This window comes from Prionailurus bengalensis, chromosome C2, assembly GCF_016509475.1.
Source record: "Prionailurus bengalensis isolate Pbe53 chromosome C2, Fcat_Pben_1.1_paternal_pri, whole genome shotgun sequence".
NCBI classification, from domain to species: Eukaryota; Metazoa; Chordata; class Mammalia; order Carnivora; family Felidae; genus Prionailurus; species Prionailurus bengalensis.
Window position 1 is genome coordinate 87,804,491 of NC_057350.1, and position 12,992 is coordinate 87,817,482.

At 44.5% G+C, this 12,992-nt stretch overlaps 1 protein-coding gene across 1 annotated transcript in view; it reads right to left on the reverse strand.

The window, feature by feature from the left end:
• The window catches only part of USP13 (ubiquitin specific peptidase 13), a 117,366-nt gene that overhangs the window by 40,404 nt on the left and 63,970 nt on the right, over positions 1-12,992 (reverse strand). Inside the window, exons 9-10 of the mRNA XM_043594848.1 lie at positions 10,600-10,671; positions 9,892-9,985 (exon numbers count right to left, since the gene is read on the reverse strand). Of these exons, the coding sequence (XP_043450783.1) occupies positions 9,892-9,985; positions 10,600-10,671 (166 nt within the window). The remainder of the gene's footprint in view (positions 1-9,891; positions 9,986-10,599; positions 10,672-12,992) is intronic.

Consider the following 12,992-nt stretch of genomic DNA (forward strand, 5'->3'; position numbering starts at 1 on the left):
CTCCTTGTGAGAGAGTCTGAGAGAAGCCCCCATAGAGACGGGGGTGCAGCAGACCTCATTTTATCGTGCTTGACTTTACCGTGACTCGATGATACTGTGTTTTTTTACAAACTGAAGGTGTGTGGCCGCCCTGCACCAAACAAGTCTGTGGGCGCCATTTTTCCAATTGCATTCGTTCATTTTGTGTCTGTGTGTCAAATGTTGCTTAATTCTCAAAATATTTCAAACTTTTTCATTATTGTATATTTGTTATGGTGACCTGTGATCAGTACTTACAACTCACTGAAAGCTCAGATGATGATTAGCATTTTTTGGCAATAAGGTATTTTTCATTAAGGTATGCACATTGTTTTGGGGGATTTTTTTAGACATAATGCTACCGCACACTTAATAGGCCACAGTGTTAGGGCGCCTGGGTGGCTCAGTCGGTTGAGCACCCAACTCCGACCCAGGTCACGATCTCTCGATTCACGAGTTCAAGCCTGGAGCCTGCTTCAGATTCTCTGACCCTCCCCTGTTTGTGCTCTGTCTCTGTATCTCTCTCTCTCAAAAATAAGTAAACATTAAAAAAATAAAATTTAAAAAAGTAGGCCACAGCATCGTATAAACATAGCTTTTATATGCACCAGGAAACCAAAAAATTCATTTGGCTCCCTTCATTGTAGTATTCCCTTTATTGTGGTGGTCTGGAACCAAACCCACATTCTCTTCGAGGTATGCCTGTACCTCCAAGAGAGGAAATGGCACAGCATGCCCCCAGTAACCGCTGTAGAGTGCTCAGGCTCATGAGCGTGCCCTTGGCTGTTTCTGGATCAGAGCACGGGTTGTTTCCAGGAGCTTGCCCCTTGCCTGGAGAAGCTGGAGGAGGCTAGCAGCAGCTGCCAGGATGACAGAGTGCAAAGAGTGGGTGGCAGGGACAACTCTGATAGATAAGGATATGTGAACTTCCCTGGGGACCAGAAAAATAGTAGCCAGGCTCCTTCAGAAAGGACACTGCATAAGATGATGGAAAGTCAGCTGGCAGAGGAGACTTGAGGCAGGAGCCAAGGTGGGGGTTACAGAAGTCAGTTGAACAGAAAATAGGGAAAGGTCCCTGTGGAGGTCCCTGAGGAGACAAGCAGGGAGGAGGGACACCTCTAAGGAAGCACTAATGTGCCCCTACAAAAAGGCTAACCATGGCAGAATACACTTGGCAGCCAAGAGGAAGCCAAACACACTAGCTCAGTGAAAGGCTCTGCCTCTTGTCTAGTATCTCCATCCCTTGATCCTTACTTGACTTTAGAGGGGCCAGAGCCAGAGGGAGCAAGGACACAAAGCTACCAGAGGATGCTGATGCTAGCTAGCCCTTGTGCACTGCTGGTTTCCATGACTCCCGAGCCTGGTAGGGGAGAGATGCTTTCAACTGCCTTTGATGTGAACTGGACTTTTTAATGCTGGTAATCTGCAGGAAATCACTGGAAATCTAGGCGATCTGCCTGAGATGCTCTGAAGAGGCAGAACAGGATGAGTCCATATCACCACGGAGGACAGAGGTGGGCTCATGATAAAGCTGTTTCCTGAGTCCCCTCCAAGTTCACCCATCTAATAATGGTGTTACATGTCACTTCACTCAATACTCACAAGAACCCCACAAAGAAGGGACTTCCGTTATCCTCACTTGACAGCTAGAGGAACAGAGACGGGCAGAGAAGTGCCAGACAGATCTTTCAACTCAAAGAGGTCTTACGACCAGATTATCATGCAGCTAACAGAGCAGAACCAGAATGAACTCTAGTTGTGATTCCAATTCCAAGCTCTCTGAAGCAAAGATAGGGAGTGGAAGCTGTAGCACACAGTAGGTCTCAGTGAGACAAACCTCAGCTTGCCAAGCAAGCAGAGGAAGTGGTTCATGTACTGTGCAAACTGTGCGGCTGCTGCACACCTACTTCTTCTCAAAACCTCCACTTGCTATCCTGAGAAACTTAACAGAAACCCATGGGGGAGGGGAAGGAAAAAAAAAAAAAAGAGGTTAGAGTGGGAGAGAGCCAAAGCATAAGGGACTCTTAAAAACTGAGAACAAAATGAGGGTTGATGGGGGGTGGGAGGGAGGGGAGGGTGGGTGATGGGTATTGAGGAGGGCACCTTTTGGGATGAGCACTGGGTGTTGTATGGAAACCAATTTGACAATAAATTTCATATGTTGAAAAAAAAAAACCTCCACTTGCTCAGCTTCTGGGCCACATTCCCCTCTGCAGTCCAGGGAATGTGGTCCCTGGGCGGGCCATCACTGAGCACACAGCACAGCGTGCCTCCCACTTCCTGTAACTTCCAGTCTGCTCTGGCCCACCTCCTTGGCCTCACTGCAGGCTTTAGCAGGTGGAGGCCACGTTTCACACTTCTATGAGATCTCCTAGACATCCAGGTCAATGCCTAGGGTCCAGGGACCATGTTAGGTGTGCACAATCACACAATCAGATGCAACGGGGGATGGGAAAACTCTCATACCCATCTCCCTGCAGTCCCATAGCGGCTCTACGTGTAAAATCTCCCCAACACATATTTCCTAAAAGCAACGTTTCTAATAAAACTCTGGTGATTTTTCCTATCTTGTTGAATATATATGTGACCTAACCCTGTCATCCAGTATTTACTAATCACCTACATCACACAGAGCACTACTGGGGATTCTACCTTCCGAGAGCTGAGAGACCATGGGGAAATGAAAGACAACACACGTGTCCATAACAAATGCTGAGGAACACTGCAGAAGACCCACAACAGCGCCAGCAGCTGTTAAAGGAGAATTCTCCAAAGTGGGAGCATTTGGGCATCTGAGGACCTGGAAACTGTACATAAATGACCAGCTTACACATATGCGTGGCGTCAGGTGTGCTTCCAGTGCTAGATGAAGACCAATTTACACCTGATAATTAATGTTACTACCTGTATAAAGACCTCCCAGGGATGATGTAACAAGCGTAACTCTCTTCACTCACACTGCTTGATGCCTGTCTACCACACGGTGTCACCCAACACAAGCACACAAAAATAATGCCTTGCATCACGGCTAACATTTATTCATTCATTTAACAGAAATTTACTGAGTGCTATAACATGTCAGCCATTGTTCTAGGTACTTGGATAAATACTTACTAGATGTCAGGCATAGTTCTGACTACTTTATACATGTATCTTGTTTAACTCACCTAACCTGACGAGGTGATGATAATGATGATGATTTTCTCCACTTGACAAATGAGGAAACTGAAGCAAAGAAGTATTAAGTAACTGGCCCAGGATCACATAGCTACAGAAGTCAGTTACTTGCTATCTCACTGTCTGTCTCCCTGTGTGTGTCTGTCTCTCTCTTTATCCCAGGTCTTTTTTTTTTTTTTTTTTTTTTTTTTTGTAGAGAGTGCACAAGCAGAGGAGGGGCAGAGAGGAGAAGGAGAGACAGAATCCAAAACATCCTCTGTGCATCATCAGCGCAGAGCCCGACATGGGGCTCAAACTCAGGAACCATGAGATCATGACCTGAGCCAAGATCAAGAGTCAGACACTCAACCAGCTGAGCCACCCAGCACCCCTATCCCATGTCTTAATACTGCTAGTAATAATTACTAGCTCTCATCTCTGATGGCCCTGAGTCCATCTCACCAGTTGCTGAAAAAAGGGAAACAGTATGCCTTGGACTCTGACTGAGCCCTCTTCAAACCCACACGCTTCTGGAGTCAACATTCCAGGCCAGTCCAGCAACTATTCCTCTGCTCTTGGCAGTGCAGAGGCACCACACGGAATGAGTCTTTTCACATTGAGCATTTATCTTTAGGCATTCACATACACACTCACTCACTGCCTGCTGCTGATGGCATTTCTTCCTGCAAGCTGCACTTCAACCCGATGTGGCTGCCAGTCGCCATCAAAGCAGCTGCCTTGGAAAGTTCAACAAGTCAGTAAATTCAGAAAAGCTGGCTGCTGCTCTGTGCCATTCACTGTGTGGTCGTACAACTGGGAGGAGAAGTTTCAACAGGGACTGTGGTGAGAACCCCAGCACCTCAGCCCCGCACTGGGCCATGGCCCAGCCTCATTCATTACCCACCCCCACACCTCTTCTCTTTCTGTGCCCATTTCATTTGTTTTCCCTGGACTGACCTTTCTTAATCCTTTGTTCGATCCTCTGTCAAGCTATAGCTTGTTTACCATTGAAAAGTTATTTGAAGAAGCTTCCTAACCAGAGAGACGCTATCTCTTCCTCTCCACGTCACACTGCAGACCAGCTCCCGGCTTTCACCGGGTTCAAGCATCTTAGTTAAAACTAGCTGAACTCCACAGTCAATGTCTTGGTCATCAGCTGGCCTGTCTGCCTGTGCCCATGCCCCACACCTTTTCTATCTGACTTCAGATGGAAGTCTTACTAATTCCCATACTCAACTATTAGTATGTTCCCTTCATATCTAGTATAGTCCAAAATCTTCCAGATCTAGCTTCCAGCTTATCAGGAACACAAGCTGAAAAAGGCAACAATCTTTAAAGCAATCCTGGGGCAGATGATTCAGCTCCTTCCATAAATCAATAGCTTGCAGAAAAAAAGGGAGGGGGATTTGTAAAAGTCATCTTTGATACTGCAGGGGAAACTCCGGGCATGGACTGCATATTAGATGATACTAAGGAATGGTTGTGAGTTTTGTTACTGTGCTACTAACACTTTAAACAACTTTTAACATGATTTTTATGGGGTGGGGGGAAGGCATTCTAGTCACAGTTGCATACTGAACATGTACAGGTAGAAAAGGAGGATGCTTGGGTTTTGTGTTAAAATCCTGCGGGGAAGAGAAGGGAGAGGAAGGGGAGGAAAGAGGAAGAGAACAGGGAGGAAAAGTTGAGCTCAGGGGGGACTGCTGAAACCAGACTGGCAGAATGGTGATTGCTAAAGCTACACAATGCTATTTGTGTGCATATTTGCAAATTTAAAAAAAAAAATTTTTTTTTTTTAAGACCAGGCTCTGGATAAGGCAGTTAGTTAAAAGAAACCAAAAAACCAAAATAAGAACCAAAGAACGAAGTCACAGAAACCACATCTCTTAGTTGGCAGTGGGTCACTGACATCATCCCAGTGTCCCCTATGGGTCTATCACCACACAAGATGAGAGGGAGTGACCAGACCTGACCAAGAGTCGGACCTGCCTTCAGGAAGCATGCACTCTCACCATGAGCCAGCTCTTAAAACACCTGAAGCAATGGCTAGTCTCAACAACTAACTTTATTAAGAGGGAACCCCAGGAGTCTCCAAAATAGCAACCACCTAAGGAACCTGTCATATTTATAGGATACTGTACTTACTTTCTCCATCAGCAATTGCAAAACAGATCAGCTAAAATTAGCGAGAGGACTACGGTGTTCAGAATCTTTCCCACATGCTTATTTATACAGGGCTTTCTGTTTAACTCTGCACCAAGAAAGCAGCCAGATACTCTCCACTCACATTCTGCTGAGCCTAAAGCTTTAATTAATAAACACGCAGGAAGAGTGGGGCTTTGTATCACATTAGAGCAACACCTGTACAGATATTTACATTGTAAGACCACAGGAATAAAAAGAAAGCTAGATGCATCTCAGCCTGTCCCCAGTACACGTGTATGGCATCTGTTCATTTAAACTTTTATTAATCTTAAACCATAAACCTTGGGCCAGTAGTTCCTAACCCAAATTCAAACCCCAAATCTCCAAAGAGAAAGGAACAGAGGGCTTTCCCCAAGCTATTTTTCATATTTCAAAAAGTGAGTTAGAAATGTTACATTTTCCCCACCAAGAAAAATGGAGGTTAGCGAAAATAAAGCTCTTATGCTTGGGAGTAAAATTACATCACCTCAAAGCAGAACACTGGTAATCTCATGGTGATCAAGAACTAAGACCGGTAATTCCTCATCAAGTATTTTTTTAGAGGGGAAATCAAATGAATTGTCATGTAAGAAATGCAGTTTGTTTAAAATACAGAATTGTTTAAAACATGTTATCTTCGGAAGAAGAAATAAATTAGAGTCATTCAGCATTAAAATGTGTGAAAGCATGGTCTTAGAATGCATAAAATCAGGAGTATTTTTTGAAGAAGAAAGAGCGTCCTTTTATAAAAGTGAGGAGGTTTTATCTACAGCAGATGCAATTTAATTTTAAAAATCAATTCAACAAATTCATGTAGAAATGGCAGTGCCCAAAACAAATACAGCAAATCTTTTTATAGATGAAAATGTGCATTAAGCATGTGTACATAAAAACTAGATTTTGCCTTGGTCTACAGAAGACCAACTTAATACTAGGAAGCATGTAGCCTAGAAAGGACCCAAGATGTAAGACAGAGGTATTGAGAAACACAAGTTGCTGGGCCACCTGGCAATTCTGCAAACTTTAAGGACCCCCTGTTGTCATCCACCTACACCATCCACACACTGAGGCACTGGAAAGCCTGAAGCAAAGCCAGAACAACTATCAGGGATGCAGAATAATGTAGGGGTCAAATGCAGACTCAGGGGCCAGCCTGCCTGGTGTAAATCCCAGCTCTGCCACTCACTAACTGTGTAACTTTAGGCAAGGTTTCTGTGCATTAGCGAACATACAGGAAGAGCCAGGCCTTTCCTCAGCACTATGCAATCTTAGCGATTAGTATTGCTGGTGGTGGTGGTGGCTGTGTAAAAAGGCCTTCCCACCACATGGTGGCTCTGACTTCTCTCTCATGCTCTCTCCCTTCCACAACACATTCCTCTTGTAACCCATCCCCTTCTCTGCTTTAGCACACCTTCTTTCTTCTCTTAGGGCATTTCAGGCACATTACAAATCACAAAAGCCACAGGCCTGGGACAAGGCCACCTCACCAAAGGGCTCCTGACACCTCAGAGAAGAGTCTCACAAACTGGTTTCTCTGAAACCAACTGCCAGTGAAAATCCTGATACCTCAGAAAGCAATTCCCTCCACTGGGAGGGGAAATGGAGATTTTACTATGAATCACTTGTCTGTTCAAATAGCAGCTTAAAACTGACTCCCCCAGAGCCACAGATTGTATGGTCAACTCAAGCTCCTTTTGAATGTTAAAGAGACCCTGGTGATCTCTGAACCAAAGGCTCACTTGTATCCCACCCAGCTAGATGGTCTTCCCCACACTCCCAAGATGCACATTGTACTACTGGTCACATTCAGGATCCTTTCTCTAAGACCATTAGATCACGGTACCTTGGAGCAGGAAAGGATTTCACAGATCATCTAGATTAAAGGTCACACACTCAAATGCAACAGCATACTGGCCAAGTCACGAAACACAAAGGGACTGGAGCCAGCTGGGGACTGTGTGTCCTGTTTGAAGGGAGGGCTGCTACTCAGCTCCAGCCATCTGCTATCATGGGCCTGGAATCGCCACAGGGTCTTAGTGTTTAAGAGAAGCTGGAAATTCAGGTGTTTATGTGTGGGCCAAGGAAACATACCTACAGGCCAAATATGGCCCAAATGCTGGGTTACCCATGTTGGGCCAGACAAAGCTGGGGTTCCCACTTGTAGGCTACAGACCCTGGAGATCACAGAGCTACTGCACCACAGTCACTAAACCCAACAGTGAGGAGGGGGCAAGGGCCCCAAGCAGTCACTATTCATAGAATTTGAAAAAATATATGCCTTACTCATATAAGAACTACTTTTTTTCTAATGTAAAAGGACATTGTAATATTAACCAAACCAAACTTTACTTGCAAATATTACTAAGTTGATGATTTTTATTCTATATTTTCTCAAATGAGGAGACTCCAAAAGCACAACACCAGGCAGGAATACACACAGATTTTATTTACACTGGAGAGACAACCTTCACACCTGCAACAGTCACAACCACCACCCACACCAATTCTGCCATTTGACCGCTGGGGTTGGAAGTTTGCGTGACTAGCCCATGATCTCACAGCTCCTTGCAGAGCCAGGAAAGGAAGCCAGAGTCCCCGAGTCCCAATCCAGTCTCCTTCTCCTCCACCAAGGAAGGTGGGCTCTGACCCAGAAGTGTCCCACAAGGTGACACAGCATGGATGAAAACCCAGGATAAAATGTGATGAAAACAAAATGCTGGGCCCAGCTGTTTTCACCATCACCTCTTCAAGGATTCATGGGAGCTCAGAGGTGGAAGAAGCCTGAATAACCCCCATACTCCAGCCCCACATCCAAACCATCCCTTCAGCTGTGTCCCAGATGAGGGCCTTCCAGTCTTGGATGGATGAAAGACTTGTTATCTCGCCATGGTGGATACCAACGCATCTCCCTGCCCCCACACCACTCTGATCTCCCAGCCTGGCCATTCGGAATATCTATTTCCCTCTCCACCCTCTTAAGCCCCTTCCTTCTCCCCACCTCTAAATGCTCCCTTCATAATCTCCCTTCTCCCAGCTTCTCCACTTCCCCCAACTAGCCAGCTTTGTTATGAACAAGCGTTTATTCACTTTGAATTCCTGCTGTCAGTCTTGTTAAGGATGACTGACTGAAGGTGGGAACACAGAGGTCAACACTTGAGAAACAGATTTGCCCACTAAGTCAAAACAGAGCACTCTGAGGGCAGAGCAGGTGGTAGAGAAAAGGGGCACGCACTCCATTCAGGCCATATGCAGCACCACGAGCCGGGCTGCCAAACGCAGCTGTGTAAGCTGTGTACTGCAGAATTTCAAGGGCACCTCTCAAAAAGACCAGGTTGTGAGCAGTGTCCTCTGGAGTTGAGCAACAGAACCACCCAGGGAGGGGTCAGTAGCCCATTCTGTAGGCACATGGAAACGCAAGTCTCCCTATTAGGAGACGGGGTGCATCTTTCATTTATTCTATCAATAAACAGTGACTGAGGGGCGCCTGGGTGGCGCAGTCGGTTAAGCGTCCGACTTCAGCCAGGTCACGATCTCGCGGTCCGTGAGTTCGAGCCCCGCGTCGGGCTCTGGGCTGATGGCTCAGAGCCTGGAGCCTGTTTCCGATTCTGTGTCTCCCTCTCTCTCTGCCCCTCCCCCGTTCATGCTCTGTCTCTCTCTGTCCCAAAAATAAATAAAAAACGTTGAAAAAAAATTAAAAAAAAAAAAAACAGTGACTGAATGGCCAACTGAGTCTCTCATATCTGAGTGTGGTTTACAAATCTGCTAGGAGCTTACCAAAAACGAGAACCACCCAGCCCTCCCCAGAAATTCAGAATTCCCAACTCTGAAGGTGGGAGCAGGGTGGAGGAGGAGGTGGAATAAGAATGTGTGTGTTGCTTTTTAACAACCAGCTTCTTTTTTAAAAAATTTTTTTTTTAACAACGTTTATTCATTTTGGGGACAGAGAGATACAGAGCATGAACGGGCGAGGGGCAGAGAGAGAGGGAGACACAGAATCGGAAACAGGCTCCAGGCTCTGAGCCATCAGCCCAGAGCCCGACACGGGGCTCAAACTCACGGACCGCGAGATCGTGACCCGGCCGAAGTCGGACGCCCAACCGACTGCGCCACCCAGGCGCCCCTTTAACAACCAGCTTCTTGAGAAATCCTAGCAAACAAAGTTGAGGCCTAGGAGAAAAAAGACATTATAAGGGCCAAGATTATGCTGCCCAAGGAGAAAATGTTTGTATATTTGTATCAGGTTTATTCCTTCCATCTTAGCTCTACCTTATGAAGAACACTGTTCTGAAAACCAGTGACAATGGCACGCACATAAAATCCATAAAGCAACTATGACTAGAAACACCAACCCTAGCTATTTCTTACCACAACTTTTAAGAGCACACAGACACCCTAGACTCCAAAATGAAATAGCTATTCTAATACCTTCCTAAATTTACAGCCACCAATTGCCAAAACATAGGAAATCCATATTTTAGCTGGTTAAGTCCCCTCCTACCTGCATATCAATGTGGCAAACACTGGGACACATACCTTGTGTTCTTCCTTCATCACCTGTTCAATGAGTTCAGATTTCACTGGAGGCTTTGAATACTGGCCTGAGAGAAGGCCGTGTCCTAACTTAGTCCTGGACAGGAGGGACAAAGAAAAACAAAAACGTCATTGTTGTTTTCCCATAGAGATATTAACATTATCTATGAATGCTTTTAGCTGGAACATTTTATCTTGGTTACTCAAAAATAACTTATTTAAGGAGGCCTGGGTGGCTCAGTCAGTTAAGCTTCCGACTCTTGATTTTGGCTCAGGTCATGATTTCACAGTTTGTGAGTTCCAGTCCCGTGTCCAGCTCTGTGCTGAGAGTCTCCTTGGGATTCTCTCTCTCTCTCTCTCTCTCTCTCTCTCTCTCTCTCTCTCTCTCCCCCCCCTCTCTTTCTGACCCTCCCCTGCTCACACTCTCTCTCAAAATAAATAAATCTTAAAAACTTTAAACACTAACTTATTTATTTCATTCTTCTTGATATCGATGTCATTTTTAAACTAGCCTCAGTCCTTTATAAATAACTATTAATATCTTTCTTCTTCTAAAAGTAACACACGCTCATTTTATAACACTTTTAAAAATACAGAAAATAAAAAAGAAAAGAGAATTGCCTTTAATTCTGCAACCCAGCAATAACCACTAAGAACACTTACTGGATGCTTTTCTAAAAAAACTTTAGATACCTTTTAATCAGCACTTACATCTGTGTGTTGAAATCCTGTGTTGGATCTAAAGGAGAGTAGTCAAATATTCTTGGAAGATTTCCCACATACCTAGAAAATGAGAAGGGAGAGTCAAAACGTAGGAAGTGAATGAACAGAAATAAAATAAGCTGCCATCCTAGCTAAGACCTTCTTGTCTTTCTATCAAAGTTAACTCATCCACCCAAAGAAAACTTTTCCTGAAATCTTACCTTTACAGCTATCTTCATGGCCTTCCATTGTGCTTCTATCAGTGGGCCTCAACCCTGGTGCAAGTTAGAATCACCTAAAAAGTTTCTCAAAAAAATACCAAAGCCAGGGTCACCCCCAGATGTTCTGATGTTGTTGCCTGAGACTGAGGCTTGGGCTTTGCAATCTTTTCAAAGTCCCCCAAATGACTATAACATGTAACCAGAGTCAGAAACCATCGGCTAATGCCATCACAACTGCCATCTCAAAAACGAATGGTAAGGCTGGAAATTATCCCAATCATATCAAAATGAATAATGATGATAACAGGAGTAACAACTACTATCCCTTAAGGGGTCTCTATATAACCTGGTTGGGTCTTCATGAAAACCATATGAGGAAGGGATGGTTATTGTTACCCATTGGAGAGATAAGAAATCAGGATGCTTCCAAAGTCACCCAAGGAAGGAGTGATGAAGCCCAGAGTGCACCCAGGCAGCCTGGCTCCAAACCTATGCTCTGAACCAGTTTTCTGGAAGTACCTGCCCTGTCTGTGATCCCTTGAGCAGTCCCCAACCCGTCCTTCTGACCAGTTTACATTGACAGAGCAGCACCAACTTCCACCACCCACAGCTAATCTCACTATACAATCACTCACTTCTCAAGTTCACTTCCTATTTCATACCCTCTGTTCTGTGCTGTTCATCTTTCCATTTTCAAGCTTTAACTCTCTGAGTGTGAAAGCTCTAGAAAGAAGAATCTAGAAGCAGATCCCTTTCACTGGCACTTCATGCACTCTGCTCTGCCCACTTCTCTGACCTCATTCCCATCCCTCTCCCCTAGACCACAACACACCAGCCACATGCCCTTCTTTGCCAGGACATGCCAAGCTCACACCTGCTTCAAGGTCATGCCATCTGCTCTCTTTCCCGGAATGTTCTCTCCACAGACCCTTGCTCCATCTCAGGTCTGTTTAAAAGGCACCTCTCCACCCGTCCTAATTCCCTATCACCTGACCCTGGCTGACTTTCTTCTTGGCATGCTTCAGTATTTGCAATTCTATAATTTATTTATCTCCCTGTTTATCATCTCTCTAGAGATTATATACAAGAGTATAATCTCCATGAAGGCAGATACATGATCTGAATCACTGCATCTCCAGAACTAGAATAGCATCTGACATGTAAAAGGCACTCATAAAATATTTGTGGGGGGTGCCTAGGTGGCTCAGTTGATTGGGCATCTGACTCTTGGTTTTCCTCAGGTCATGATCCCAGGGTGATGGGATCCACCCCACATCAAGCTCCACACCCAGCATGCAGCCTCTTTAGGATTCTCTCTCTCCCTTTCCCTATCCCAATCCCTCGCTCATGCTCTCTCTCTCTCAAATAAAAACATTTTTAATTTAAAAAAGTGTTGAATACATTTATATTGTGTAACCATATAACCAATTTCCATAACTGACTACCTACAAACCAACATAAAAGGCATTACTATAATAAAGCCCTAGCAGAGAACCATGACAAATAGTAGTCAGCAATGACTTCTAATCAGATCCCCCAACTACTGGACACTTGTAGGCACCTGCTGTCTACAAACTCAGAATTTATTCCCCATATTATGTACTTATGCCAAAATTAACAGAGCCCACTTCTCTGGGACAGTCCCATTCAGATGGTTTTTGGATGTGTCACTAGGGCAACAATTCCATCTAGAAATTTTCTGTCGACCAAGAGCCAAATAAGAGATCAACCAAACTTTGGAACAAAACTGTCCACAGCCAGAGACTGTATTGAGGAATTGTTAAAACACAACATGATGAATTCATCAGCCCTCCTACAAACCAGTCTTTATCATATCTCGAACATGATATGAAGATGAACATTAGTGAAAAGGCTTATGCTTTCAGGCAAGATTGGTGGAGAAGAATAAAAAATTAAAGGTGGCAAATCTTTGATGTCAGAAAAGCCCATTTTGCTAGTAATTTATATTACTTTTCTAATCGACGAGAAATATTCTTCATTACAACAAAATTAAGTTAAAACACAGAAGCAATGCTGGATACTTTTTAAAATACGTATTATACCTTTAGTTTGCAATCTAGCAGTTCTCAAAGGAAAAAAAGTTTTGCTATCTGATAATCCATCTTAGCTCTCATTCAGTTTGTACACTATACCAGGTTACTTAGACTGGATCCTCATCAG